Source organism: Ruditapes philippinarum, unplaced genomic scaffold, assembly GCF_026571515.1.
Source record: "Ruditapes philippinarum isolate M1 unplaced genomic scaffold, ASM2657151v2 ctg3082_1_1_1_1, whole genome shotgun sequence".
In the NCBI taxonomy this organism is placed as follows: Eukaryota; Metazoa; Mollusca; class Bivalvia; order Venerida; family Veneridae; genus Ruditapes; species Ruditapes philippinarum.
The window spans coordinates 3,879-30,620 of record NW_026852020.1 but is presented as its reverse complement, the minus strand read 5'-3'; the positions used below and the strand labels follow the sequence as shown (position 1 = coordinate 30,620).

At 33.2% G+C, this 26,742-nt stretch overlaps 2 protein-coding genes across 2 annotated transcripts; one reads left to right on the top strand and one right to left on the bottom strand.

Moving 5' to 3' along the window:
- Positions 1-2,312: 2,312 nt before the first annotated feature.
- On the bottom strand, positions 2,313-8,699 carry LOC132746851 (uncharacterized). Its single transcript, XM_060736125.1, has 6 exons — positions 8,545-8,699; positions 7,204-7,390; positions 6,197-6,385; positions 3,958-4,145; positions 3,553-3,683; positions 2,313-2,437 (listed from the first exon to the last, which is right to left on the bottom strand). Exons 1-6 carry the CDS (start codon positions 8,603-8,605, stop codon positions 2,336-2,338), a joined length of 858 nt encoding a protein of 285 aa, XP_060592108.1. The 5' UTR covers positions 8,606-8,699; the 3' UTR covers positions 2,313-2,335.
- An 8,047-nt stretch (positions 8,700-16,746) lies between these two features.
- LOC132746782 (uncharacterized) lies at positions 16,747-24,498 on the top strand. The gene is made up of 2 exons (XM_060736035.1): positions 16,747-17,083; positions 22,459-24,498. The coding sequence occupies exons 1-2, from the start codon at positions 16,906-16,908 to the stop codon at positions 23,406-23,408; spliced, it is 1,128 nt and encodes a 375-aa protein (XP_060592018.1). The 5' UTR covers positions 16,747-16,905; the 3' UTR covers positions 23,409-24,498.
- Positions 24,499-26,742: the final 2,244 nt, after the last annotated feature.

Here is a 26,742-nt window from a genome sequence, read left to right as displayed (position 1 = left end):
AAAAGTACCTTAAGTACCTTCTACTTTCTTGAGACTTGATGGTAAAAGATATTTTTTTATTGGAAATAGTTTGGAAACCAGTAATATCGAGGAAACATGTCCAATTCGTGTTAAATGTTAAATGATTTTGATTGGGTATCACGAGAGAGGACAGGACCTGACGCGTACGAAAGTGGGAAGAACACTTCGTAGATAATTCATAATCATCTCGGAAAAAAACAGGATTGAGGAAAATTGCTTCATGTGTCGTTTGATGTAAGCAAGACTTTAGCGCAGAAACTGTACCAAGTAGCGAATGTATGTGTTTCACATTCATAAGAAAGTAACATTATAATAAATATCGGAATCAATTTAAGATTGTTAATTAACAAAGAATGTTTACTAAATCCGAAATATCGTAAACAACTTTACATTTTGTTATTATCTATTAATAACTTAAACATATATATAAATAGTATCCGTTTCACTTATAAGTATGTGAGTTCTTTTACAGTAAATTAATTCTATCTAAATCGACTTTTTCGTGCTGTATTGAAATAATTAAGTCACCAGAAGCATTTATATACTATTTGTTTACATGATTAAATGATGAAGCGAATGTTAGACCGAAATACCGTTTTGTTAAGACTTTCAGGGGTTGATAAATTTCAGTTGTGATTTTTTTGTTGACTGACGCTTATGAAAACACTTGAGACCTTGAACTTGAAAGTTTGCATAGGCGGTCTACCTCCTTGACATAAAATTACGAATTAATTAAATACAGGGGACATTGCACAGATCCATGAAATCAATTAACGTTTAAGACCGGGTTCAAGTTGTCGCCCTTAGATGATGTCATTGGGTAATCCGATTAATCACAGGAACCTGAAATTCTATCCAAAACAAAAAAATAACGATTTAAAAAAAATCCCATACATATACATGTACTAGTGTTTTTTTATATTTATATTTTTTTAAATCGTTATTTTTTGTTGTGGATAGAATTTCAGGTTCCTGTGCATTAATAAAGGGATATAAATATCTTAATCCTTACTCTTGTAAGATTAGCAGATTAAAACTGCCAAAATTTGTGTAATTGAATAAGATATATAATTAAAAGGATGGTCAAATGAATAAAAATGTTTACCATTATAACGTTAAGGATCATGTATATATATAGATTATATGCTTAATTTATTGAACGAGTTGCATAGAATTATATTCATGGCAACTTCTAGTGATCTTAATGTTATTTCATTCATTGATTTAAAAAGCACAAGGTGGGTGTTGGTCAAGATTTTTATTTCAATAGTTCTTAAAAACTAGGAACCCCATTGTATGTCACCCAAAGTTTGATTGGTTTTAAGCGTATGTATGGTATCTCTGCAGTGTTTGCTTGTCATATATTGACTTTAAATTGTTTAGTTTGAATTCTTCAGGACCTTATTTCTGGGCGACAGAAACTGGAAAGCATGCAAGATTTTTAAATGTACAATTTCAAAGGTGACACAGCAAAAATGTCTGAAAGAGGAAGCCGACTATTTTATTTTATCTTTTAGGGTCTTATTTGACTTGGATAGAGTTGAAACATATTATCTCAAAATAAATTGCGGAATCCAGAATTTACCCTTAAATGTGACCTACACCTCTTCCTTGGTTACATAAACTTATTCGTCAGTAGTGGTAAATTAGAAAAAAAACAATCGAACCAAAACTTTCCAATTTGCTATGCATTTCTATCGTTACTATGTTTTAAAAATAAATTTAGAATTACTCCACGTCTGTTGATGTTTCTTAATTTATAATTTCACCATTACCATGTTTAAATACTGAACTTTGCTTAAGCCAGCGTTCAGCTAGATGGTAGATTGTACTTTCTAGTACTGTCCATGAAAGGCTTAATCAATCCAGCCTACAATAGTTTTAATTATTGACATTCTTCTATTTCTGGAACTAAATGAAAGGCCCGTTTATTTCAAGAAAAGAATACAAACATGGTAAGGTATTTTGGACATTCTTTATTGATTTAATTTCTCTTTTTTTCATTCAAAAATCATTTGTTCATTAACAGTTTTAAGCACTTGAGAATATTTGAGAAAAAAACTTGAAATTATACTTTTGTATTAATAATAACTTCCAAACGTGTAAACTTAGTATTCGTTGAGGATTATATGATTCAAAGTTAGTAAAGGGATGCTTGAGAATTTATGACATGGATATGTTTTCACAATTTTCGTTGTAGCTTCAATGAGTTCCCTCTCTAAAACAGTATGATTTAAACATTCTGACAATTGGCATTACATAGTGGATTAAAAAAATAAGAAATTCTGAACATCTTTTACGTAATATATTAATATTATGCACGTTCGTACATATACAGCTTTTGGTGTAGTCCTTCTCCCAAGGTATAATAGGCCGATCCGTCCGCTGACCAACATACCGCCTCCCCTAACCTCTCCTGAAATAAAGAAAGCCAGTAAATATACAATTCGAAAGACAAGTGTAATAGAATTTGATTTACATATCATTTTCTTGTTCTAAATAATTATAAATGTACGTATTTGCAAATATTGATAATTTGGTATTTGTTCATGAACCAAATCTTAAGAAGGTTTGAATCCCGGCGGTGGCGATTTTGAGTAGTTTCTACTTTTTGTGTCGCATTGAAAAAAGCCGACATATACGGGTTATTTTTGTCGGCGGCGTCTGCATCCCCTTAAGCTTGTGCGGAGCATAAGTCAGTCATTATAAGTCAGATTGACTTCAAACTTGGTATGCATGCTTTTTATAATGACCCAAATGCAGTGCACAAGAAACTCTGTACTCTGCATTTCTTATTTTTTTTGAGTTATTGCCCTTTGTTACTTTTAATACTTTATTTTTGTCCGGGCCATTTCTCATAACGTATAAAAGCTATGAACTTGAAACGTCATAGGATGATAGATCTCATTAAGAAAGAGTGGAGTCCATAAAGACTGGTACTCTGCATTTCTTATTGTTTGAGTTATTGCCCTTTGTTAATTTTCATACTTTAATTTTGTTCGGGCTATTTCTCCTAAAGTATAAAAGATATGGACTTGAAACTTCATAGGATGATAGATCTCATTAAGAAAAAGTGCAGTGCACAAGAACCGGTTCGCTGCATTTCTATTTTTTGAGTTATTGCCCTTTGTTAATTTTAATACTTTATTTTTGTCCAGGCCATTTTTCATAAATTAAAAAAGCTATAGACATGCAACCTCATAGGATGACAGATCTTATTTATAAGAAGTGCAGTGCATTGAAACTGTTGCTCTGCACTTATTTTTTGAGTTATTGCCCTTTGTTTATTGTCATATTTCATTTTTGTCCTGATCATTTCTTCTTAACTATATTGTTTACAAGGCGACACATCCGACTCGCGGAGTTCTAGTTTGTAATAAAGGAAAATTGTTTCACGAGACTTAAAATGTGGACAGCAGAATAAGAACCTTCGTTTGTCAGTTGCATTTTTTCTTTTTCGACTTCATGGACTCTCAGAACACAACAAAGTGTAAGGACTGAGCCCTTTTCGGGAATATGATGATCTTATACCTTATAGTAGGGAACCTTAATTCCTGGATGTGTCAGTGCCGCGACTATGTCACCGTCCGCCGGTTTCCAGTAGTAAATGTAATCCCGTGTCTTCACTAACACTTCTGTGCCATCTGGTGAAATATCTCCTCCTGCAAGGGAGATGATCATAATTTAAAATTCCTTTAGTTTTAATAGATGTGTCTCCCTTTTACAAATTTGTGTATGCCTTGTATATATTTCTCATAAGAACGTTTTAAATTAGGTATTATCACGGAACGTTATATTTCTCTATCTGTAATAAAAATCTCTGGTATAATTTGATGTAATGATTTCATTTTCGTCATAAAACTATACAATATATGCAACTGTTAAATTTCTGCTACATAACATGATGATTTGGTATATGTCACACACATACATTACCTGCAGGGTCATGGTGGGATGAGTACATAGCAAAGTATGATCCTGAGTCTATATAAACCGGATTTTTCTGGCCCCATGCTTGTGCTGGTAGTTTAGCGATCATACCACGTCCACCTAACGTGTTACTGATCACGTAAATGTCCGCATTGTTATCCACCATGATTGTATCGGCTGCCGTCTCCGTCCAGCTTTACAAATAAGATAAAAACTGATATAGGACATTCAAGAAGTATCGACAGCCATCATCTTTGTAATTAATACATTTAGTGATTTAGGGCATTAAGAAAATACCGTTAGAATATCTTATGCCCTCTCCTTCCAGCTTTACAAATACAGATTATAAGTTTTAAAGAACATTACCGAAAATAAAGTATTGGCATCCCTCTCCGTCCAGCTTTAAAAATACAGATAATAAGTTACAGAAGACATTACAGAAAGTAAAGTATCGGCATCCCTCTCCGTCCAGCTTTAAAAATACAGATAATAAGTTACAGAGGACATTACAGAAAGTAAAGTATCGGCATCCTTCTCCGTCCAGCTTTACAAATACAGATAATAAGTTACAGAGGACATTACAGAAAGTAAAGTTACGGCATCCCTCTCCGGCAAGCTTTACAAATACAGATAATAAGTTACAGAGGACATTACAGAAAGAAAAGTATCGGCATCCTTCTCCGTCCAGCTTAAAAATACAGATAATAAGTTACAGAGGACATTACAGAAAGTAAAGTAACGGCATCCCATTCCGTCCAGCTTTAAAAATACAGATAATAAGTTACAGAGAACAATACAGAAAGTAAAGTAACGGCATCCCTCTCCGTCCAGCTTCAAACATTCAGATAATAAGTTACAGAGGACATTACAGAAAGTAAAGTATCGGCATCCCTCTCCGTCCAGCTTTAAAAATACAGATAATAAGTTACAGAGAACAATACAGAAAGTAAAGTAACGGCATCCCTCTCCGTCCAGCTTTAAAAATACAGATAATAAGTTACAGAGAACAATACAGAAAGTAAATTAACGGCATCCCTCTCCGTCCAGCTTCAAACATTCAGATAATAAGTTACAGAGGACATTACAGAAAGTAAAGTATCGGCATCCTTCTCCGTCAAGCTTAAAAAATACCGATAATAAGTTACAGAGGACATTACAGAAAGTAAAGTATCGGCATCCTTCTCCGTCAAGCTTAAAAAATACAGATAATTAGTTACAGAGGACATTACAGAAAGTAAAGTAACGGCATCCCTCTCCGTCCAGCTTAAAGAATTCAGATAATAAGTTACAGAAGACATTACAGAAAGTAAAGTATCGGCATCCTTCTCCGTCAAGCTTAAAAAATACAGATAATAAGTTACAGAAGACATTACAGAAAGTAAAGTATCGGCATCCCTCTCCGTCCAGCTTAAAAAATTCAGATAATAAGTTACAGAGGACATTACAGAAAGTAAAGTATCGGCATCCCTCTCCGTCCAGCTTAAAAAATACAGAAAATAAGTTATAGGGGACATTACAGAAAATAAAGTATCGGAAGCCGTCTTAGTCCAGCTTTACAAATACATAATCCATGATGTGATTAAGGACACAACAAAGCATAAAGTATCGTTAGACGCCCCGTCCATCTATACAAATAAATAATGCTTGACGTGATAAAGGACATTTTAGAAATTTAGTAGCGGCAACCTTGTCCAACCAGCTATACAAGTACATATAAAGCATGTCGTGTACATTACAGGAAGTACAGAATGGACAGTCGTCCCTGTCTAGCTCTACAAGTACAGATAAGAAATGTCGTTATATAGGGCATCACAGTTTAAGTATCGACAGCTTCTCTCTTCCTCTCGGTTTGTGCACATCGTTAAGAAGGCACAGGACATAGGCATATGATTCGAAGATCCTCTGTGACCTTTAAAGCAGGTATATATCATGTTCCTTACAGCTTGGACTTGCATTTAAGACGGCACGACTAAGCGTATATGAAGTGAGCTGCCGTGTGTGCTGATCTAAGCCGAGGGGAGTTGGCTCTACAAAGTTGGCAGGACAACCAGTATAGTGTGTTAGGATGCGTGTTGACTTGGATAGGGCATAATGACAAAGAAAAGTAATATAATACGTAAATAACATTCATGTTTTAAAAAGTTATCAAAAATAAATAATGTTAAAAACACAAATATCAATATCATGTCCACAGAACATCAATCTTGTTTCAAAACAGAATTAAGATAAAACTGATAATACTAACTTGTACTTGTAGGTTGAATCAGGTGCTATTGTTTGGTCGACCATTGTGTCTGGTTCAACGACACGATAAACAGTCCTCTTGTCAACACCGTGATAGTTACCGTCGTCAAGGATATAGATGCACGTGCGTTGATCTCCTTTGGCACATGGACCAACAGCTATATCTTCCCAATCGTTGTGATACGCTGGGCTAGAATAAAAAAAAAATAGTGCTAGAGTAACAAAATGTCCGCAAGGCAATTAATAAAATATACACAGGGCTAGAATAATAAATGCCCACATGGCTAGAATAATATATATATATAAAAGACTAGTGCACAGGCCTAGAATAACAAAATGTACACAAGACAAGAATTATTTAATGTACACATGGCTAGAATAATAAATGCACACATGGCTAGAATAATAAATATACACAAGCATGAAATAACGAAACGTGCACATGGCTAGAATAACAAAATGTACACAAGACAAGAATTATTTAATGTACACATGGCTAGAATAATAAATGCACACATGGCTAGAATAATAAATATACACACGCCTGAAATAACGAAACGTGCACAGGGCTAGAATAACAAAATGTACACAATGCAAGAATAATTAAATGTACACATGGCTAGAAAAATAAAATAGTCCCACGACAAGAACACTAAAATGTACACAAGAATAGACTAACAAAATATACAGAGAGTTAGAATAGCAAAATCTACACAACGTAAAAACAGAGAGGGCTAAACTAACAAAGAGTACACATGGCTTAATTAACGAAATGTTCACAGGTCTAGAAAATACATAAATAAAAGTTATGCTTTTAATTGAGAAAATAGGCAAATAAAACTATATTGATAAGTGTATTTGGCTAGGTTTAATTTTATATACCTCTAAGTAAAAATTGATGCTGTTCGAATTATAAGAAAACATGATCTCTGAAATATTCGCCTATATTTTTCAAACAGCAAGTGAATATTTGAACTCGCCATTTTGAACACGCTCATGGTTAGTTACCTTATTTCAAGTGTGGCAACAACCTCAGCCGTAGATGCATTGATGGCGAACAGTCTCGGCCGATCACCGTGATCATTGTGCGAATACAGAATTCCAGGGTGCAGACGACTTGCAGCAAGTCCGGAAGCTTCGTCCAGCTCAAAACTGTCTATCCGACCCTGCTCTACTTCTGGCGAGAAAATTGGGGCTGAAACGAAAACATGTATGTACGTGAAGTTAGCAGTAACAGCAAAAACAGTATCAGCAGTGGTAATAACAGCAAAAACATTAACAGCAGAAGTAGCAGTAGCAGCTGTAGCAGTAAAGAGCTCTTCAATAGTATTAAATCCATCAATAAGATCCGCTATATAACACTTTGACTAAATTTAAGGATTTGGAAAAACTCATTGAAAGTTAAGAAATATAATTGAGTTTCTAAGTAAACAGTAAAAAAGGTCTACAGAACCGGCTAATATGGGCACAAAAGCTTGCCTGGCCCTATATTGGATTAGGTGGCAGACTAAATCACTATTTATTCCAGGACATTAAAGGGTCAACATTTAGTGCATAACGAATCAAGTATGTTTTCTCTCTCCGAATAAATCTATTTCTGACGTCTTGTAGATTACTAGTGTGGAAACTTGTTTTCAGAAGATCTACATTCTGATAAGTAAATGTTGTATGAACAATGAATGTGTCGCACACAACTATAACTAGCTTTTATGTGTGTATGTATTCTATGAATAATGAGGCTCCATCCGGCCTTTAAGGCACTAAAAGCAGCTTTCGCTGTCGAGTCCAGACCCTGGACATGTCACCAATTGTCGTTTTAGAAGCACAAAGAAGCGATAATTTACCTCCATGCAATTTCCACGAGGAATTTGCCAAAGGTACGAATTTTGAGCCAAAAGGAGGTCACTGTACAGCGGCCAATGAAAACCTAAATTTAAAGAAACCCAAGACAATATGAGGAGGGAGCCCTGAAAAGCGCTGTTTGTGCCAAGCAATGGGCCTGTCTTTCAAGCTGTCATTCTCTGCGCTAGGGGCTTACCTCGGGGCACCAGCAGTTGGTCTGAAGATACACGTTTTGGTTTTCGTTTTTTACACCATCCCGAGTTCTTCAAATCTTCTACAGATGTCCTGTGCCTTTTCAGCTAGATCTACATGCACGCACCGAAATGTGTGAGAAGACTAATTGTTTGTTTCTTTCTTTCTTTCAGTACCCCCAAAAATATATTAGAATCAATAATCATCACCATAATAATAATAATAATAATAATAATAATAATAATAATAATAATAATAATAATAAATCAATTCAAAAATATTCATTGATTGATAAATTGATAAGTCTATATTTACCTGTCTGTGATTGTGATTTACAGACAAAAAGGAAAAGAAAAAACAAGTAGCAGCTATTCATTTTTCCTCCTGTGTGTAAGGTATGACAGAAGTGCTATGAGATCGACATGGTTTAGTTTGATTCACATGAATCTGACCCTCTTATCTTTAAGGTAATTCGCCCATTTTACATTTGTTTTCATACAATTTGACGTGATATGATTCAATTACATTTTCTCTGCTCTTTCGTCAAACTTCGGAAATACACAGAACGGATACGGTATTTCGTCAAATTTCGGAAATACACAGAACGGATACGGTATTTCGTCAAATTTCGGAAATACACAGAACGGATACGGTATTTCGCCAAATTTCGGAAATACACAGAACGGATACGGTATTTCGGTTTAATTTACGCATGCAAACAAATGGTAATTTAATGCTGGCAGTTGATTACGTCCATCTTAATTAAGTATAAAACATATAAAAGTAAACGAATACATTTTTATATACTTATTATTATAGTTGTAGAAACCAAAAGTAAAAAAGGTCTACCTATTGACATTAATTCATTCAGATTTGCTTAAAATTGTACATCAGTGGGGACTTTTAAATAGACATATTTTCAATAATAGTTTTTGACGAAATAGACTTAATTTTCTTTAGGAATTCAAGTAATTACATTCGTTATACATTATCAATGATTGTATCATGGTTTTAGGACCTTTCTGTTGAAAATGTGTCAGAGTTAAATCATATACACATACTTACTGGAGTGCATGTATTTATTACCCGCACTACAGAGCATGCCCATTTATTGGCTCATTTTTTCTGCGGTTTACTATTTGTGAGTATAACGATAGAAATATAGCATTCAGATGCTCGTTCATTGGCTACTTTTCTCTGGGGGTTTCATACTGTGACAACACGGAACGTGTTTTTATTTCATGATTCAAAAGAGAAAGAACATCAAAACACTCGGAATTCTAATTTATACTCGGGGTTTTACGCCCCCGCGTACAAATCAGATAGCCTCATGTTGCGATGCTCTTTCTATTACTTACACCCTCCATTTTTGTTTATATCGAAAGAAAAACACGTGGTAGAACTACTTTTCAATCCGTATTAAGTCCGAGGGTATTATTCATAACAGCCGAGATGTTCCGACTGGATATGTTCAAGACCATGCAAGCGTCAAATGACATTGTTTAGCATTATTCTTAGAATGACGGCCTTCCCATATGGCACACTGATTTCCGATAAAACATAATACACATGAAGAGTCAAATAAGCCAACAGGTTTTGGATAATTGTGGATTGAATACCTTAACAAATTAATTTCTGATCCTCAAGGACATACATACTTGTACATGCAAGTTTCCAAAAGATCACAAGTGTTTATAGATAACGCTGTGATAATACTTTTCAAGCTTGTTCGCTTTTCATACATGAATTTTTTCAAATTTTTTATGTTCGAAAAAATTTTTTTAACCTGGACGGGCCGATCATATTTTTAAAAACCATACATCATCCCAAAACCCATCCTTTTTAGCCAAACTCATGAAACAAATAGTTTAAAATAAGCCCGGGCGCTTTAATTTTTAAACCCGGTTTTATATCTTTTAGCGGGAAAAAAACCGGTTTATAAAAAAAAAAAGTACAAAAAAACCCTTTTGAAAAAAAATTGTTAAAAAATCATGTAGGCTGTAAAAAAGGGGATTTTAACAAAAACAAAATTTTGAAATTTTAATATGTATAAAAAATTATTATTCTAAAAAAAATTTCCCAAAAACACCCAAAAGAATGTAAAATATGTACTGCAAATGTTTATGCGCATTATAAGTATTCATTTAACTATATGCATTCATTTTTTATTGAAAACTTTGGCTTAGACTTTATGGAAAATAATTTTCTAATTACCTCCCTTTATTTACACGAAATGTAAATTCGGTAATGTCTTTACAAATAATATTTTTTGGAACTTACAATATTGATAAATGTTCATTTAAGCATCATAATTATTTATGAAATTAAACCATAAAAAATTGAGTGACAGGATCTTTTAACTTAATTGGTAATGTGAGATCTTGATTTTTTGATTTTCATATTTGTGGAAATCAGTGTTAAAAGAGCAGATTTCCATGGACACAATAAATGATGAACATGGAAAATTGGTAATTATCACAATCATTTTATACCAATAATAAGAACTAGACAGTAGATGTAACAATATGATATTTAATTATTTCAATGGCTTCATTAGATGTCTTTCCCAATATTTGTACAAACTGGAGAAAACCTTTTCCCTCATATAGACGTGTTTTGACGGCTTTTTACCCCCGCCCCCTTTTGAGGCCTCAAACAGTGAATAAAAAGCCCTATTTAGGCCAAAAACATTGTTTATCGTTTAAGAAATGTTGTTTAAAAAAGTGACATTTTTTTCGGCGCCGCCCCCTATCCAAAAAGATACATCAGGGGGTTGCCAGAAAGGGGATGTGCCCCCTTCTGTTTGGGGGGGGGGGGGTTTGAAGGGGGCGGTATTCCCCCTCATCGCCAAGAAAATTTTGGACATATGACAGGCTAAAAATAACCTCAGGTCGATTTTAAGGTAACGTGTAACCAACGCTGAAAAGCCTATTACTCTATCTCAATGCATTGAGAAGTTGCAGCACTTTGAAATCAGTTTTGATGGAAAAAAAACAATGCAAAATAGTGATTTTTGGCAATTTTGAGACGTCCCCCGTTGCCATGGTAACTGGAAATTTAAGAGCATGTTGATACAGAGGCTATTGTCCAGTCAACATTTGTGCCAAGTGTCGTTAGTATTGAAGCATTTTTCAAGGTTTCATAGCAGTTTGAACTTGTAACAGTAGGCTTTTCCATGAAAACGGCCATTTTTCACAATATGCTCATGAGGTAAAAGGTTAATCGAGTCATTCGACATATAGGTACATCAAAACCAAGGCCTCAGTTATATAAAATCCGTGTCTGAAGTTGTAAATCAAAACCAAGGCTATACATATATTTTATATATATATAATTATAGCCCTGGTTTTTGATAAAATATTATATATATATTTTTTATATATATACAATGTAATTATATCCCTGGATTTTGATAAAATATTATATCCTTGATTTTTTATATATAATTTTATTCCTGGATTTTGATATATGACTATATCTTTGGTTTTTTGGTACATAATTAAATTATAGTCTTGGTTTTTATAAAATCTAAAAAAAATTCATTATCAGTAAAGATTGAAGTATCGGCTACAACATATATGAGCCGCGTCACGACAAAACCAACATAGTGCGTTTGCGACCAGCATGGATCCAGACCAGCCTGCAGATCCATGCTGTTCGCTGTCAGTTTCTCCACTTGTAATAGAGTTGGTAAGCGAACATCATGGATCCTGATCAGTGTGGTGCGGGGTTTATTCGGGATGGGGTAGGTAGGAGGTAGGTTTCCGTCTGCCATGATATTCTTTAACAAATAATTAAGTCTGTGCCGTAATTTTGTCTGTTTTATAATAATATTCCGTTAACTTGTAATTATTACTGGTTCTCTATTCATCTTTGGTATTTATTTAAAATCCTTTTGGCATAATAAACACAACTCAGTAAGTCCGTTTTTTCTGTTTTTAATATAGTTTCCTTTTTTCATATTTACACCAACAGTTCTGACCGGTCAAAATAACAAATAATTAAATATGTACATGTACATTAAAATGCACCGCAGAAAACTGCGGCACCAACACTTTAAACTTAAACCATTACATGTTTACTGTATATCTGTCTCAGACAGTTCTGTCTCTTTTATTATTACAAATATAATTGTTACAAAGGTTTCAATAATTAACCAATGAAAAATGACCCTTAGACGGGAAAATATTAACCAATGAAAATACATTTTATCAAATATGAAATTATAGATTTGACCAATAAAAATGGTTCGATTAAGACTGATTAACACGCCATATGTCAAAAGTCAGCGGCCTGTTAATTCCTTTCTTTTTAAACAGATAATAAGATAAGAAAACTTCAAATAAATGTCGCAGATAAAATTAATGATAATAATCACGTTGTCATACATGTGACGTAAATAAACATAAATGTGTCAGACACGTAAATTGCAATAAACATGTCAGGGACCTGGCTAATTGATAATTTACATATTTCTGAAATTCAATTATTTAAAAACTTTTCATAATATAAACAAGAAAATATAATAATTTTACGAAAAGTATTTTGAAAGAATCAAATGAAAAAAATGCAGCATAACATCACCTCCTCCTCTATTTTACTTTATTCCATAAAGTGAGAGGTTCTTTGTACATGTATATATTAAAATAATAAAAGTCATTACAACAACTACAATGTATTATGCGCTTATGTAGAGTGCTAATAGACTGGAGTTAATCTCAACACATTGTTCCGTCGTTTTATTAATCAAAGTTACTTTCGTTGTGGAATACCACAAACAATATGTTTAATGTGAACAGGTTATCCTGGGTTAAATTTAGTGGAAAGCCACAATGTTATCTCTTGGAAATCCAAAATCTAACTTTTAATTCAACACAGCATTTGTTAAATTCATTTTGCAATTTTCTTTTTATGAACTCACAAAAATTCTATTTATTAATCAACTTTAACATAGCTATACCTTAGCATGTAATAAGACATAATATAAGCTTTTTGAAATTTTAAAATACCAGTATTAAAACCAGACATTATAGTCTATAAGTATTAATATCAAAAAGCAAATTATATTAACAAAGTACATGCTTATTTATAGAAAGTTTACAAGTTTTATCAACATCTAATGATTAGGTCTTTAAAAATATATATTTCATCTTTTCCTGATTATACAATAATTCAACATCAATTTGCCAACGAATGCCTTATATAGACGATACTTTAAAATATTATCAATTTTCTTATTCAAAATTAAATATAGCATCACCAATCATCAAACATAATGCAATTATCAACACATGAAACTCTATACCAGATACCGAAGTGGCACATAAAATCATGATGAAGAAAATCATTCCGACCAATGACACTAAAACACAAGCAAACCACTACTTAGACACCAACGAAACCAAATACATGTATTGCGCGCCACATACACCTATTCAGTAACTATAGATAAGACTTAAAATAATTCACACACACTCAATTCACTAACAGAAATTTACTTACAAAAATCTTATATATAGTGATGATGTCTAAAATAAGCAGATGCAAAGTTAAAGCCATAAACTCAGAAATGACACTACAATCATATCTTTCAAAAGAAAATAAATCATATGTCCACATTATCAATAAAATAAAGCCCAATTTTAGGTAAACATACCTTTAAGACAATACTGACATTAAGTATCTGAGAATTAAAAACATGTGAATTGATAAAACAAAATGTTCTGTAATTTATATGTTTTCCTTTGACCGCTTCATCTCTCCATACATTTCGTCTGATAATATCCGGTTTAGTCTTCAACTTTAACTTATCTATTTCCGCATTCGTTTATTGAATTTTCAGTTCCTATATTTCGTCTTGTTTTTTTTCTATCTCCTATAACTTTTCATAATTTCTTTATTCCAAACTTTTCGTCTAATTCTCTTGTGTACGTGTTTTCTCTTTTTTTTTTCATTAAAATTTCTGCAAATGTCCCTGGTTGTTAAATGTCCTTAGAATGTCGATTTTTTTTGTCTATCACTTAGTTTTCATTTTGTTTCGTGGGGAATAATTCAAATATACAGCATAACATCTTCACTCGCTTGGCTGCTGATTCGAGGTACCGAGATACTCGCCTCTCTTCTTCACCATGTGTGGTGCGGGGTTTTTGGTGGAACTGGTGGCGGGTGGTAGGGTAGGTTTCCACGTCCATAATAATTCTTTAACAAATAATTAAATATGTACATGTACATTAAAATGCACCGCAGAAAACTGCGGCACCAACACTTTAAACTTAAACCATTACATGTTTACTGTATATCTGTCTCAGACAGTTCTGTCTCTTTTATTATTACAAATATAATTGTTACAAAGGTTTCAATAATTAACCAATGAAAAATGACCCTTAGACGGGAAAATATTAACCAATGAAAATACATTTTATCAAATATGAAATTATAGATTTGACCAATAAAAATGGTTCGATTAAGACTGATTGACACGCCATATGTCAAAAGTCAGCGGCCTGTTAATTCCTTTCTTTACTTTAAACAGATAATAAGATAAGAAAACTTCAAATAAATGTCGCAGATAAAATTAATGATAATAATCACGTTGTCATACATGTGACGTAAATAAACATAAATGTGTCAGACACGTAAATTGCTATAAACATGTCAGGGACCTGGCTAATTGATAATTTACATATTTCTGAATTTCAATAATTTAAAAACTTTTCATAATATAAACAAGAAAATACAATAATTTTACGAAAAGTATTTTGAAAGAATCAAATGAAAAAAATGCAGCATAACATCAGACTGCGCGGAGGCGCAGGCTGGTCTGGATCCATGCTGGTTGCAAACGCATTACGTTGGTTTTGTCATGACGCGGCTCACATTTGTATATCGATGATATTCTATGCCAATTTAACGTTACTTTTCTTGTTGTTTTAATACTATTTTAGTGCTAATATATACATGTACATGTTTATATACACAGAAACAACAGATTTTCGCAATAATGATTTGCAAAAGTGTTGGACACTAGTTCTTTTAATATCGATTAGCGATCGGCCAATCCCGAAGAAAAATTAAAAACAATCTATATGTTTTATTTATCAAAAATGATGGCATTTAATAGAGAAACTGTAACATGTACTTGTCTTAGAAATGCGTATTCTGATATTACAATTATCCGTCCGCTCAAAAAAAAACAAAAAAAAAACAAAAAAAAAACAAACAAAGAAATATAACGTTTTTACGATTGTCGATCTCAGTGCTTTGATTGTTATAGTAATTAAATTATTACACTCCTGTTCCGCAGTTTATCCTTTGATTTCTTTGATTTTAACTTAGATTAACTCATACATGAATTGGCTAAAAACTTGTTTTGAATGTACAGTATAGAGAGCAAATAAAAATTCAAATTTCTATTAATATAAAAATCATAACAGGTCAAGATCGACCAATTAATATCTAAAAACATAACTCTCGACAGAAAAGAGAAAAAAAGAAGAAAGAAAAAAAAAATTATTTGCGAAGTGAATTTGAAGTGCTTTGATATATAATTGGTATATTTCACATAAAAAGTACCGAAATTTATAAATACTATATTCACTTACCGCTGTTTACAGAAGTACTAAATTTTGTTTGACCTTCTTAAATCGTTTTACATGTATACACATGTATTATAATACTGCACGTTTGCATCGGATAATCGTTTATATTATTAGTTATAAAGATTTTTGACAGGTTATATGGCCCTATATAAACGGTTGTTTGTAAAAATAACCCGAACCACCAATATGTATAGTACTGCAAACTTCCTTTTTTAGAGAAAAAAGTGAGATTTCTTTATATTTTGACAGCAGCTATTAACTACAAACGTCATGATTATCCAAAGAAAAGTTACGTTACAAAAGTGCAGTGTATAAACAAATGCTTGCTATATAAACGTCGCATAGCAGTTCGGGTTATATAAACTTACAACCATTTTATCTGCACATATAACGTGCCATCTTTCAAACAAATAACATGTATAAGTATGTTGTTTCATCTACATCGCAAACTTGTTAAAATGTTTTTTTTATATATATTTATGTATATAATTATTGATATAAATTGTGACCGTTTATATGACCAAGTAAAAACAACTGTAATTTTATGTAACACCGTAGGCCATAAGCGTGAGATATATTAGATATAACCTCCCATGTATGTTCATATTACCTGTTAAATATTTATAACAAACCTACAATAATGCACAGTATCTTTCATTTATTTTAATTTTTAAACAGAAAATCATGAATTCGCTGCCGTCTTGTATATGAGAATATAAATCACCTCTCTCATTTTTTTTCCAGAAGTATAACAGTAAGTCTCCTTGAAGTCGCCCTCACCCCTCTAATTAGTCAGGTCGCCCATACTACAAAAGTAAACACTAAACACCGAAGTAATCCGAAACTGTAATGTATACCCAGATCGTGACCACACAATTAAGGTCTTGCGTTATCTCCTTTAAAATGGTATCGTCCGTGATATTTGTATGTGTATATAATAAGTTTGGTAAACTCTGTTGATGATTTATTTTTAAATTGTTTAATGAGAACAAATTTGTTCTTGGTTTTAATAACTGTGAAATGTTTTGACTTGAATTAGAGTTTTCCTATCCAGTCATTTTATACTATCAGAAAAACAATGGTATATAGAAAAGCTAAACCGGCGAATATTAAATTATGGTTGATCTTTATTTGTTTAACAGGCATAACACGTATTCTGAAAAGAAAGACCACAACGATAATTCTTGCATTCGCATGTATATGCATTTGTCTTTTAACTGGATTACTAATACATAATGGTTTTTCCGAACCTAAAGGTAAGACATGATATATTAATTGATGAAAAAAATCTTGATTCGCCATAATGGCATGGTTTTTTTTTTTTTTTTTTTTTTTTTTTTGGATTTTTTTTTTTAACTTAATTTCATTTCTTTAACGCAACAACATTTTCGGTAAAACGGAGTTTTTCACCAATAGGCACCTTACTTAATGTTTAAGGCATTTTAGGCATCTTCATCGATTCAGAACCCCTCGGTTACAGTTTGAAAGAAGGTCTATCTATTTTTGGTGTATTTTTGAAATAACTATAAATAAGTTTTATTAATAAATGTATTTATTACATTCTTATTAATGAAATATTGAGAAATATTGCAGAAAAAAATGCGTATTTTTATTTTCCATATTTTCACGGCAAAAAATATTTTTCACTACAATAAACATATTTTCCGTATATTCACTGGTGTCTTGCCAGATTTGTTCAGTCAATACACACAATTTTAGGGGAAGTATTTCAAATTGTAATGTCAAAAAAAGTGGGAAATGTAAAAAATAAACAGAAAATTCAAGTTTTTTCTATAAATACAAGATTTGCGTACATCTTGTGGTATGAAAATTACCATATTTCACTCGTGGCTACTGTCACTAATGTAATATTTATTTTCATGTCTTTCGATTAAAATAAATCACGTACATTTTCTATTTATACATTAAAATATCATAAACGAATTTGACAGTCAGTGTATTCAAAATCTTTTCAGCATTTTCCATGTACTGAATTAACGCTGATTAACTTTTTAAATTTTAAATATTTCTTGTTTAATCAATTTTTTTATGAAATACCTTTAATTACTTTTTCAATCACTGTCAAATGAATACCATATTTATATTTTGCGATTGGATCAAGCAATTATAGGTTATCATACATATTACTGTACAATACGGGACTATATTTGAACGAGTACACAGCTTGAAAAACGAGAGAAATAATGTCTCAGGGGCACCTAATGTTTTCCTCCAACAGTAAAGCTGGAAAGCCGTTCCAATGAAGCTCCGTAATCTAGCTGAATAGCTCAATCATATGAAAGAGTCCAAAGTTCCTGTCGGGATTCGAACCAACAGCGGTGAAGGGCAAGTAGTTTGAAGTCAACGACCTTAACCACTCAGCTACGGACACGCCACTTGAGGTACTTATGGGGAGGCTATGTTCATGTTTTTAGACGATAGCAAATTAATATCCTTGACCCTTTATAAAAAATATATCAATTCCAAATTCAAATGTTTTTTTCCCCCGGAAAATCATTGCAAAACATATATAATGCACTAAAAATATAAAATATCGTTCTAAGTCTTAAAAGTGACACTATGCCAACCCAAGAGTGCTCCGATAAAATCAAAAGTTAAATTTTGTTTGTACTTTATAATTAACGTCACCTGTCTTCTATAACCCCAGTCTAGTGTCCTACTTAAATATCTGTTGGAAAAAAATCACCTGATTTATCGGTAATTTTCATTTGTAAAGAAGTGGGGGACAACCTTTTCATATTTTAAGAAGTTTTTATAGTTTTATCCACAGGGACTTGTAATTCTATCAAATGACCACTATTAATGATAATATCTAAAAAATACCCCCTATATAGCATAATTTTCTTATACTATATAGGGGGTATATTTTTGAATATTACGTTAATATTGATAGACTTTCAAGTTCCTGTGGTTTATCTTTGTGTTCAATCCACAGGTGTCCGGCGCGTTGATTGGTCACTTCGCCAAAAATTATGGCAATTATTAAATATACATGTATAAATAAATTAGAGATGTTACAAGAACATTATTGAATCATTATATAAATCCTAGAAATAAAACACATTTCAGTTACCTGTATATATACATGGACACAATCTCCTACGTAGTGATCTCCCCTTACAGGATTAGATCTCTGCCATCACAACATTTTCGTCTATGAATTTTTTCATTTTTTATATTTATTTTACAAAGTAAACACGGTTTTGCTAATGTTTCAAGACCGTTAGGTGTTAGATGTGAACTTAAATAAAAAATAATTTTGGAAACATAAATATTATGAAAATAATTTTTAAAAAATTTAATACCGCACCGTTTATTTCCATAACAATGGCCCCTCTCGAAAGAGAAATCATTCAAGTAATTATTTATTTCGACTCTACGCTTAACAAAAATGATTTTTTTTCAATCATATTTATACACAATCATGTGATAAGACCTTCGCCCAGGGAAGGGCCCACGATAATGTTGTGAAAACTTTTGGCCCAACCCTTTTGTATATTGTGTAATTTTGTTAATGTAAATGAATTGATGTATATTAATATATGCAATAAAATATTATTAAACAAGACCATTATCACGTGATTTGTGTGAAGGCAGTGGTTACTGGCCGTAGCGTGACCGGTGCGCGGAGTTTGAAATGGACATTATTACTAATGATAAAAGGCGAGGTATTCCAATAACGGACAATCGCAACTTTTCGGATTAATAATAATCATCGAGTGTTCCGAGCGGAAACGGAAGCGGTGCATGAAATACTGGATGACACCTTTAAAACGGAAAAAATAAACGATATTTTAATCGACTTCCCCGTTCATAGGCTTTGCCTAATCTTATATTAGTTAGACATACATTTGATTTCAAATTGTATCTTATAAACATCGTCGGATACCCACGATTGATAAACATGTCACATAACATGCAATCAAATGTTAATAAATGTTAATGGTTCGGCCTTGGGTATCCGACGATGCTTATAAAAGGCAGATATCCTAGCTTAAATTAAGATATAATTCTGGTAATAAATTTTTGCTTCCTAAATTGTTCATCTTAAAATAACAAAAATAAAGCGTGGGTTATGGGGTTGGGGGGAGGGGCGAAACAAAAATGATGGATTGGATGGTTTAGGCTACGAATCAATGACCTGGCCAAAAAAAAATTGATTGAAAAATTTCCCGTACAAATTTCAAGTATTACCAAGGAGACAATAAACTCTGTTATCTGTCAGGGATAATGAGACAAAGCAGTTTAACACGACACGGCTAGCATATTCAACGGCATCATCCGTCGTTATTTTGTTTTCTTTCTTTTTCTTTTGGTATCCGATCTTTTGAAAATTATTCAGGGATACGTATTAAATTTTGATGTATCATTTTCAAGATTTTTCTTGTCACATATATTGTAATACTCTATCTGTCATTTTTTATGTTGATCAACTCTTTCGTTTAAATTGTCGTTAATTTCACATATTTGAAGTACATGTATATATTTGAAGTTTAACTTAAGATTTTAAACTCGCCTGAGCACGTTAATTGTGCTTATTTAAATTCTATTGAACAAAGACGTACTATTCGTCAACTGTCCACAGCCGTGTTTCAGGTCAAATTAACGCTCCCTAAAATCATTTCATTATTTCTATGTCAATCGCAACTTGATAAGGACTTTTTAGATAATAGCCAAGGACGTTCCGATTGTTTCTTTATTTTTATTCAAAGAGCATTCTTACTGTTTGATATATTATTTAGGCATTGTTGTCAATCTTTATTTTGCGTTATACTTCGCCCTGTCACTTTATTTCACCAGTCCCTTACAATGTCAAGTCTTTGTTTGTACGGTTATATATATATTCATATTTCATAATTGTTGAATTAATGAATTACAAGTAAAGCAAATATACATATACAGAGTAAATAAAATAGTTTTTATATCGACGATTTTGTTATTCAACCACATGCATGCATGAAGTAAAAACAAAATGAGAGTGAAAAGCGCGAATCACGACAGTACGATATTACGAAGTGCGTCAGTACGATGGTGACTGTACGATAGGACGACGGCGAAGTGCGACAGTACGATGGTGACTGTACGATAGGATGACGGCGAAGTGCGACAGTACAATGGTGACTGTACGATAGGACGTTGACGAAGTGCGACAATACGACGGAGACTGTACGACAGGACGATGGCGAAGTGCGACAATACGATGAAGACTATACGACAGTACAATGGCGAAGTGCGACAATACGATGGCGAAGCACGACAGTACGATGGTGACTGTACGACAGGACGACGGCGAAGTGCAACAGTATGATGGTGACTGTACGACAGAACGTTGACGAAGTGCGACAATACGATGGAGACTGTACGACTAGACGACGGCGAAGCACGACAGTACGATGGTGACTGTTCGATAGGTCGACGGCGAAGTGCGACAGTACCATGGTGACTGTACGACAGGACGTTGACGAAGTGCGACAGTAAAATGGTGACTGTACGACAGGACGTTGGCGAAGCACGACAGTACGATGGTGACTGTACGACAGTACGTTGGCGAAGTGCGACTGTACGATGGTGACTGTACGACAGTACGTTGGCAAAGTGCGACAGTGCGATGGTGACTGTACGACAGTACGTTGGCAAAGTGCGACAGTACGATGGTGACTGTACGACAGTACGTTGGCAAAGTGCGACAGTACGATGGTGACACTACCACTGGACGATTCTCCATTGCAATGTTATATTGTCACCATCGAACTGGCGCGCTTTGCCATCGTACTGTTGTGCTTCGCTCTTTTCGTTTCTCAGAGAAAACGCGCTGGCCCTAACGGAACACTATAGATTTGCAGCCATCGCCGTTGTTGTTCGCTTAGTTTGTCAAACAGTTTAGCAACTTAAGCTTTCTACATGTATAGTTACCAATCAATCAGTTTAAGTGCAAGTTTTATTTAAAAGTAATTATAATGTCTTCAAATATTTGTGAAAGTATTAATACGCACATGTATATATTGGCATGTAGATAATTTCACATCTTAAGGTTGGTCGTAGCGTAAAATTACTAGTTTAAAGGCCCATTATGCCTTAGAAACGGTACTTTTTATTTCTCAAACACTTTTTATTTATGGTATATGATTACAGTTTCCAAAAAAGCATACTCATTTGCCAAATACATCAACAATCTTTGCCCCTTTTACTTTGTTGGCAATTGGTATAATTATTGTGAATAAGTATTTTGTATGGAAGTCAAAACACTAATTTGTTTAAATTTTGCTATCTTAACGACACATTGCTGCGTATTCAGTGCTCCTTTTGTCAGCTGTTAAACATCTAACATGCTCTAAATCAATTTTTAAAACATTATTAAACACACGTTTGACGTTTCTAACGAAATTATTGAATAAGGATTTCTGATGCATATTGCAGGACTTACATGTATAATGATTCACAAATGAAAAATGGATCTCGTTATATATGCAAAAATCTTTTAAATACGGTCTAGAGCCTGTCGAAAAATCTTTATTAACTACAAAAACATCAACGTATTTTTGAAACTAAATAGTAATTGTTATTACAGTTTATTTACAGTGTTTAACTGTATATATATTTAATATTGCAGTTTTACTGCCCGACTGGGTCAAGCCAGAAGAGTATCCACCATACGAGCCAGAATTGCACGAGGTCTTTCCGACCGGCTCGGAGTTTGAGCCCCGAATTCCACATATATTGCACCAAGCATACAAAAGTCATTACGTGCCGTTAGAATATGCTTCAAATATAAAAAGCTTCTTGAACTATAATTATGATTGGGAATATTATTTCTGGACGGAAGAATCTGCTAGACAGCTTATTAGCAGACGACACCGGCCTTTACTGGGGACCTACGACGCGTATTCCCGGCATGCAGCCAAAAGTGAAATCCTTCGTTACGTTGTACTGTATGAATTCGGTGGTGTATTTGCAGACATTGGTATAAAATGTTTAAGGCCGTTGAAGAGACTAACTTCCAAATACGCTTGTATATTGACAACTGTACCTTTTGAAATACACGCTATTGAGTTTAAAATGCCTTATGCATTGTACCACGATCTGATATTTTGTAGAGCAAAACATCCGTTTTTAAAACAGATAATCGATAATCTGCCGTTATATCAACCTATGCTAAACAAACCTTCCGCCACCGGCCCTCTCTTCTTATCGGCCCAATTCATGATATACAACCAACAAAAATATTACCACACTCCATTACATAGAGAAAATAAAACAGAAGGTAATTCGCCTTTCTTCTACTGCAGCAGACTTCCAGAAATGCACGACGACGCCGTATATGTGCCGAATTCGAAATATTTCTCGTTCTACCTGCGTTGGTTGTACAAGTTATGTCGTGATTTTGAGAGACTCTCTTTTACACAAAGGAGAGGTTGCCTTGAGCTCAGTCGTAGAACAAACAAGGTCAATAATCTAACTTACACTTATAGTCACTGGTACAAGCCAGTCTATACACCAGTTACTAACTTTCTATTTAGAATTTCCATAACAATTTTAGTTGGAGACAGAATAGATAGATAAACACAGTGATGTTGTTCTCCCAACGTAACTACTGAATTGACAGCGGCATACTTGATTACATTTCTAAGGATTACGGACGAGCGGTATATTTGATTACATTTCCTAGGATTACGGACGAGCGTATATTTGTTTACATTTCCGAGGATTATGGACGAGCGGTGTGTCTGATTACATTTTCCAGGGATTACGGGCGAGCAGCAAATGGTATTTGATTACATTTCCAAGGATTACGGACAAGCGGCATATTTGATTATATTCCATTGGATTACGGACGAGCGGTATTTGAATTACATTTCCAAAAATTATGGACAATCGGCATATTTGATTACATTTCCAAGGATTATGGACAAGCGGCATATGTGATTATATTTTCAAGGATTACAGACGAGTGGTATATTTGATTATATTTCAAAGAATTACGGACTAGCGGCATATTTGATTACATTTCCATGGTTTACTGAAGGAATTCCAAATTAGCATGGATGCGTGCTGGTAAAGTCGTATTCAATTTATAAGTCGACCCTGCTTACCTTTTACATTTTGAACGCACACTCCAGTGCTTGATAAAGAATAAACTAGCGTCGGCCTACTGGAAGAGGGTCGATGCACTTTATTGGTCGTCTAAAAGAGGGTCGGTGTACTTTTCATTCTGTGGAGTTATGTAAATCTGTATCAAGTAAAGTTGATAACTTCGATATAAAAAAATTCATATTTGTGTCCAATATGGAAGATATTTTGTTATAAGGACATGTAAATACAGTCAAACTTGTGTTAAATACCACTTCCGAATAAAGATCACCCTGTTAGTACAGGCCACTCTTAGACAATATTTTATTCAATAATTTGAACAAATCATTCCCCAAATGATGACCACTTGTCTATCAAGGCCGTGTTTGGTATATCCCTCGGATGGTCGTTGTTTGCAGGGTTGACTGTATTATAATTATCTAATTGTCTAACAATTATCTATAATTTCCTTAAGTTTACTTTATTAACATTATTTTAGAACTTATTAATTTACAAGTTAACAAAGTTTGATACATGTACAATATGCTCTACATTGTTAAGTTAATTAACATGACATATGAGCCGCGTCACGACAAAACCAACATAATGCGTTTGCGACCAGCATGGATCCAGACCAGCCTGCGCATCCGCGGATCCTTGCTGTTCGCAAACGTATTATGTTGGTTTTGTCGTGACACGGCTCATATATACTTATTTTAGTTTGATTGTGTTGGAAACTATAAGCTTATTGAAATACTATTGAATCCGTTTCTGGAATCAACCAGTACTAAGCAATGAATGTAAAAATTTCTTGCTCAAGAAAACAAAGGCTTGTCCCTGACATGGTTTGAACCCACGGGATCATCAAATCTCACGTATTTGATTTTCTACTTGAAATTGTGTAAAATATACATTGCCCTAAAAAAATTGTGACTCATGAAAAGACTAAGCCTGCAATTTGTTGTTTTTCAGTGATTCAGAGATTTTCAGATTGTCATATTAAAAAGTTGTCCTTGCAGTCTCATAATGTACTAAACATATCTCGAGTATTTTTTCAAAGGGGGTTCTTAAAGGGAACTCGACTGAGGTCCAAAAAGCCTAAACACATACCATTTGATTTTCTTGCATATATCACCTTGGGGCACTTAAATCAGAGAGATATTTAAGAAATATACTCAAAATAATTTGAAAATCGTATTTGTATGCTATTTTAGCCAGATTTGATTAAAAAAAGGGGGTTTTCAATTTTGGATTTTTTTACAATTAGAATAATATTTCCGAGAAAACAGGCTGAGAGTTAACAAATGGTCTGAAAATTTGCACTCACGTTATTAACAAATTTAAACTGAACATTAATGATCAACATTATTTTTTGTCCAATCACATTGTAGTATTTTTCAAATTTCTGCTTAGTCTAACTTTGGTTAATGATCAACATTATTTTTTGTCCAATCACATTGTAGTATTTTTCAAATTTCTGCTAAGTCTAACTTTGGTTAATGTGTACTAACTAAATAAAATTCACTACATCTGTCGTCTAACCGCAGTCTAACAAAATTTCAATAATGCATTATATGAGGGAGGAGTTAGAGGCATGGTTTACACTCTGAATTGTAAAATATAAAGGTTAGCAAAACAATGCCAACATAAAAAAAATTAGTCGAGGTCAAAATGTGAGGATACAATCAATTGATTTATTACATAGATAATACATGTTGGGCACGCAGAGACAAATGATTACATAGTAACTTTTTTATATCTGTTTAACTCTAAGGAAAATGTCTGTTATAAATTTAAACTTTATATTTTCCAAATCATTATTTTTTTCACTTGATAGGAATGAACTGCATTAACAATCATTGTTATTAAGAATACAATGATTACATTTTTTGGCTGGAATGGACCCTCTCCACCTGTAAACCTAAATTGATACACAGAAAAAAAAAATGAACTGTTTTTCAAATGAGCAAATCAATAGGGATTTTAAATGTTAGTAAATAACTTGAACCTAATAACGAATTTGTATCAATTAATAATCTCTTATGTATTTTTCTCACATTTTCCATTTATTTTAAAAGGATATACACATTTCATTAACTCCATTGTTTTTACCTAATTGCATCGTTTTCCTCACTGTTTTTTTCTCAGATATTTTATAGAAACATGATAGTCTTACTGTAGATAAAGGTATAAATTCTGTGACATTTCAATAAAAATTTGCCTGAAATGTTGAAAGGGCCATTCATTTAGCTTATCTAACTGTGACATGTTAGAAACTTGACAAGGTGTAGAGCGAAAGGGCGGAGCTATCAGTGATTCAGAGAAATGCCTTGTTTTTGGTTGAAAAAAAATAATGTTGATCATTAAATAGGTTAATGTTTAATAATACGCATTAACAAAAATAATTGGTCGCCTGCCTGTGGCAAAACAATGCCAACGTAAAAATAATTAGTCTTTCTAAATGTGAGGATACAATCAAATAATTTATTACATAGATAATACATGTGGGGCACGCAGAGACATATGATTGCATAGTAACTTATTTATATGCTTTTAACTCTAAGAAAAATGTCTGATATAAATTGCTGACTGTTATAACTTTATATTTTCTAGAAAAAGTAACCAAAATATTATTTTCTTTGACTTGATAGGAATGAACTGCATTAACAATCCAATGATATTAAGAATACAATGATTACATTTTTGGCTGGAAAACTCATTGTAAACTGACCCCCTCCACCTGTAAACTGTATACATTAAATAATTAATAATCTCTAATGTATTTTTGTCACATTTTCCATTTATTTTAAAAGGATGTACACAATTC

What these genes read in the sequence shown, in the direction of transcription:
- LOC132746851 (XM_060736125.1), bottom strand. Translation starts at nt 8,605, where the DNA reads ATGAATAGCTGCTACTTGTTTTTTCTTTTCCTTTTTGTCTGTAAATCA. An exon ending in GTTGCCACACTTGAAATAAG is followed by an intron (nt 6,386 to 7,203) that starts GTAACTAACCAT and finishes TTTTTATTCTAG; the next exon opens with CCCAGCGTATCACAACGATT. An exon ending in TTAAGGTTCCCTACTATAAG is followed by an intron (nt 2,438 to 3,552) that starts GTATAAGATCAT and finishes TCTTTATTTCAG; the next exon opens with GAGAGGTTAGGGGAGGCGGT.
- LOC132746782 (XM_060736035.1), top strand. Translation starts at nt 16,906, where the DNA reads ATGGTATATAGAAAAGCTAAACCGGCGAATATTAAATTATGGTTGATC. An exon ending in TGGTTTTTCCGAACCTAAAG is followed by an intron (nt 17,084 to 22,458) that starts GTAAGACATGAT and finishes TTAATATTGCAG; the next exon opens with TTTTACTGCCCGACTGGGTC.